The 5,139-nt window shown below is 39.6% G+C and overlaps 1 protein-coding gene across 1 annotated transcript; it reads left to right on the forward strand.

The window, feature by feature from the left end:
- Positions 1–1,754: 1,754 nt before the first annotated feature.
- Positions 1,755–4,728, forward strand: LOC148874204 (glucan endo-1,3-beta-glucosidase-like). The gene is made up of 2 exons (XM_088947060.1): positions 1,755–1,901; positions 3,569–4,728. The coding sequence occupies exons 1-2, from the start codon at positions 1,799–1,801 to the stop codon at positions 4,516–4,518; spliced, it is 1,053 nt and encodes a 350-aa protein (XP_088803186.1). The 5' UTR covers positions 1,755–1,798; the 3' UTR covers positions 4,519–4,728.
- The last annotated feature ends 411 nt before the right edge of the window (positions 4,729–5,139 follow it).

The following is a 5,139-nucleotide window of genomic DNA, read 5'->3' on the forward strand; positions in this document are numbered from 1 at the left end:
CTAACACCTAGGTATTTGAGGTATAGGATCAATGATCAGCCTACCGTGGTTGTCTCCTCCGACTTAATTCGATGCATTATTCCCATTCCTTGGAACATCATCTCGCAACACAGTCCATAGTTGTCCAACGATCTCTACCAACTGTTGCTCAATGTTACGAGTGGCTGTTCGCTACTCTTCGATTGCTCTCCAAACAGTTTGTAACCCCTGATCTCCTTCACGAGGTTGGTTGCGACTGCTACCATCTTGGTTGGCCATCTGATTGGGTGAACTCTCGCTTTGATACCACCTGGCGCAGCGTGAGGTGCTCAAACAACGATGATTGCACGAGCAAACCTTCCGGTCGAATGTCAATCGAGAGACCGAACTCACTCACGAAGAGCACTAAGCATACAACTTCATAGAATAAAATTGATAAAGAAAATATATTATTGTTCCTAAAACCTAAAATAGTAGAATAAGTCTTTGATGCCCATCACCCGACGCTGGATATCACAAGGATTCCTCTAGCATAGGAATTCCTCTCTAGGACGGAACTGGCGCCAGTTGGTCACGAGCTGGCACCCCATCACACATAGTCATTATTGTTTAAAAGTCTTTGGCTTGTTAGGCAGGATGAAACAAAATGTGGGATCAATTGATTATTTTGGACTAACAATATATTAATAGTACATTTAAGTGATGGAAATTTAATTTGCGCCATGCATGCATGGGTTATGTAATCTATTTTACATTAGCTCCGATTTTTCTTTCTAGAATCCTCTTTACACCCACCTCATAACACTTGCAAAAAATCAGATTTAGCCCTTACAAAATTATGATGCTCATACCGTTTTAAAAAATGCATTGAGAGCATTTTTATGCTTTAGGGGAAATATTTCTAATGCATGGCTGAAAAGGCCATAAAAACGGTATGAGGACCATTTTCTCCGGATTGAATCCGCCCTCAACTTGCAGCTGTGCATTGAGCATTTTGTGAGAAAAAAATAGGGATTAGTTTGTTCGTTATTGAGAGTGGATCCCATCAATTGTGGTTGTATCAGAAGTCCCTTTCCTCTCCAACGATGGGCTGGGCTACTATTAGGGTGTTCAACAAAATTGCAATGTGAAAAGAAAGAACACACAATCAAATGAATCCAATTAAACATGTTTTCTAATAATGTTAGACCTTTATACAGTGATCATTAAGCTACTACTAGAGTTTCTCATATATATAAATATATATGGAACACCTGTGGAGCCCTGATGTGGTCTCACCTATACCTACGTCAGACACATTGTGATTGAAAGGTTGATTAACTTATATACAGTATCCACATGCTGTTTTTTGCATGAATCCCGTGAACTAACTCCACAAAATTCTAACCCAGTAATAAACTCAGCAGCCACATTAGAGAGCACGGTTGAAAGATTTTTAAATTGTCATTATGTGCTTAAAAGGCACATGGTTTTATGAGAAATTCAATAAAATGAAACAGAAGAAGCAGACAAACAGTACTTGTCAATATGCTAGCTCAACAGTGGTTTAATAGATTAAGAACTTGGGAATATATGCATCGTCTTGGCTGGCATATCTATGAATTAAGGCTGTGGAATATTCAAGTATGGCTGCTAATCTCTCTAGTCATTATTGTGTGGGAAGGTTCATGGACTTCCAACTAAACCCTAGAAAACGAAATGAGATTAAAAAAATATCTTAGCCTCGTCCATCAACCTTATAAAAGGGGCATCAATTGCATTGGAAACATAACAAATCTTGAGCTTTTTCTTCCTCTTTAGTCTCTACTACTCACTCTTTATGACTATGTGCTGCTTTGCAAGAAGAAACAGCCATTCTATGGCTGCTGCTTCAGTGCTTGTAATTGGCCTGTGCCTGTTAATGTTTTCTGCATCCTTGGCAGGTCTCTCTCTCTCTCTCTCTCTCTTGTGTGCATATGTTCGCATGGATATGCATCTACCCGTTTAGTAGTTCAGTAGGTTTATTCTTAATAACCTAATCCAAAATGTGGGGTGGGATTCCTAAACTTAGATTGCTTTTGGTTGTAGTGCACGTTAAATCTACCGGATACAAATTTTAGAATCGGCTTAGTTCTGCATATGTTTGTTTGTAACTATAGTTTATGCTTTCATCTAATATAGAGTTTGTATTTTTTATCTCTATTTCCACTCACCACTCACTAGTAGTGTAAATTTTGCATCCCAAAAATTGATATTAAATTTGCAGTACCATCCTCCTACCTGAATTCTATTTCATTTAAAATGGGGACATATAAGGTGGGACCACACCATTTTACTTTCTATTTTATTACTTCTCACGGACAACCAAGATAAGGTTAAATTTGAAGAAAAGTAGATCAGAATTTACACTCAGCCTATTTATACTCCCATGCACTTTTCACACGCTTTCGATTTTATAATAAGTTTGTACATAACCCATGAGAATTGTTAGGCTCTAAAAATCAAAAGTGAGAGAGGTAGTTATAAATTATAATACGATAGGATTTCACTTTTTTTAGCCTGACCAGTCGAAACAGCCCCGTGAATTTTGATGAATTCTCTCATTGGTTTGTTTACAACTCAGCACAAAGCCTTAAGTTCGGGAGGTTGAGCCTCCTAATTTAAAATATATATATATATACTCACTCATCCAGATCATTGTTCATGCATTTCCAATTTTCATTCAGTTTGTGACAAGATGTTTCATTAGAATAAGCGTCTAAACGAGTTGAGCTTCAATTAGGGCAAGGCCCACTCGGGCAACTTTTTCTGCTTCCGTATTTGTGTGTTTTATTTCATGTTGTGGGTATAAATTTACCCTAATAGAAGCCGATCTCTGTCTACACACTCGTATGCATGAATTGGGATATATTCCTCAGTGCACCTCATACCGACCTCACAGGCTCATGTCGCACCGTTTATGGAACACAAGTAAGGCAGTGCGAGGTTGGTGTATGGAACACAAGTAGAATTAATTTCTAGACTGGAAGGCTTCAATTTCATCGGATAACATGGAATCGGGACGAGGTTTCAAGGTCAAATTAATTCCATTCCACTCCCGACTTGGAAGCTTGGCCACCCTTCTATTCTACCAATACAAGGGGCTAAGTCCTGAGATACCATAAAGCTGAGCTCTTCTTAGCTTCCTTTTACTGGATTGAATTGACGAAGGAGCAGGAATCAATGGTTGCTTTTTGGCACTACCTCCCAAACCACACTTTCGTCAAAGAAGCTTCCAGATTTTTATAGGGATGTGTGGTGGTGAAGGGTAGTACTAGTAGCAGAGGGGTTTCGTAGGCAGTCTGAAAGTAGTCTCAGTTTAAGCTAATGTTTGGGCGTGTGTCTGGGTCTTGGGTGAGTTGGCTGGGACTGGGTGGTGGGGTGGGGTTGTTCAAGTGATCAGGCGAGTTCCCGGGCTTGAGATGCATGATTTGGGCCTGGGCCCGATCCTTTTCTGTCTATACCTTCTGTCATTAGCATACTCGTGTTTTTTTCTTTGAATAAATTAATAATTATCACCATATATACCTTTTTTTTTTCACAAAAAGTCCTCACTGTCTTCCTTTCACAGGTGCACAATCGATTGGTGTGTGCTATGGAATGGTAGGTAACAACTTACCACCATCCAATGAGGTTGTGGCTCTCTATAAAGCCAATAATATACAGAGGATGAGGCTTTACGGTCCGAATCGAGATGCTCTTCAGGCTCTCAAAGGCTCCAACATTGAAGTAATGCTTGACGTCCCTAACAGTCAACTTCAGAGTGTGGCCGGCGACAACCCCACTCCGGCGTTTGATTTTGTCTATGGGAATGTGGTAGACAACAGAGATGCTATCAAATTCAAGTATATAGTTGTCGGTAATGAAGTCCCTCCCCAAGATTTCAAATATGTCCTCCCAGCCATGAGAAACATTCAGAGAGCAGTTGAAGCAGCTGGGTTACAAAACCAAGTGAAGGTGACAACTGCAACTTACTCTGGAGTCCTGGATAATACCTTCCCTCCTTCCAATTCCGTCTTCAAAGCTGAATATCTGCAATACATGCGGCCTATCGTTGGCTTCCTAGCTGAAAAAGGGTCACCACTATGTGCTAATATCTATCCTTACTTCAGTTACATCGGGAACACAGCTTCTATTAGGCTTGATTATGCCTTGTTTACTGCCCCATCGGATGTGGTACAAGATGGTCAGCTTAGATACAGGAACCTTTTTGATGCCCTCTTGGATTCTATGTATGCTGCTGTTGAGAAGGCAGGCGGGGGCTCTGTGAAGATTGTTGTATCGGAGAGTGGTTGGCCAAATGCTGGTGAATCTGCAGCAACAACGCCGAATGCACAGACTTATTTGAACGGGCTGATCCGACATGTGAAAGGAGGTACTCCCAGAAGGCCAAATGGTCCTATTGAGACTTACATATTTGCCATGTTCGATGAGAATACCAAGCCTGGAGCACAGACAGAGAAACATTTTGGGCTATTCTCCCCCAATAAACAACCCAAGTACCAAATCAATTTCAGTTAAGAGCGGCGCGCAACTAAATGGAAAGAGTTTTTGTTCTAGTGTATTACTACTTGAAATAAAGGTTGGACATGCATATGTACCACTAGAGGAACAACGAGTCTAGTGTTATAATGTGAAGTCTGGCTAGTCTCTGCAGTGAGATAATGTTATAGTATCTCATATATAGTTCTACTGTAATGTTTGAATAAGAGAGCTTTTTCATTGGTGATCTTCTATGCTTGCTGCAAATTAGCTAGATTGATCAGAATCTAAATTAATTTGTTTGGTGCTCAAACATATTTCTTAATTTTCATGTTTAAAAGTAGTGAAAAAAAAAAGAGTCCATTAATTTTACTCTAAAAATTAATTAAAAAGTTCACTATTTTCAATTATTTAAAAAATATTTCTGCTGGTTAAAAATACCTTTTAACATTTTATGTTGAATTGAAAAAATAAATAAATAAAGCATTTCATTCAATAATTAAGAGTTGCGAATATCTTGACTGACACTCATGCCATACGGCAAGAAGGGTGTTAGGGATAAAACTGCCATGGGATGATGGGAAGGTACAGAAAGAATAGCGCACCATACCATCGGTGAGATCCGATTTACTTGTCGACGCGCTTCCCACTAACCTCATA

This window comes from Nelumbo lutea, chromosome 1, assembly GCF_056320005.1.
Source record: "Nelumbo lutea isolate HS-2025 chromosome 1, American lotus-T2T, whole genome shotgun sequence".
Lineage (NCBI taxonomy): Eukaryota > Viridiplantae > Streptophyta > Magnoliopsida > Proteales > Nelumbonaceae > Nelumbo > Nelumbo lutea.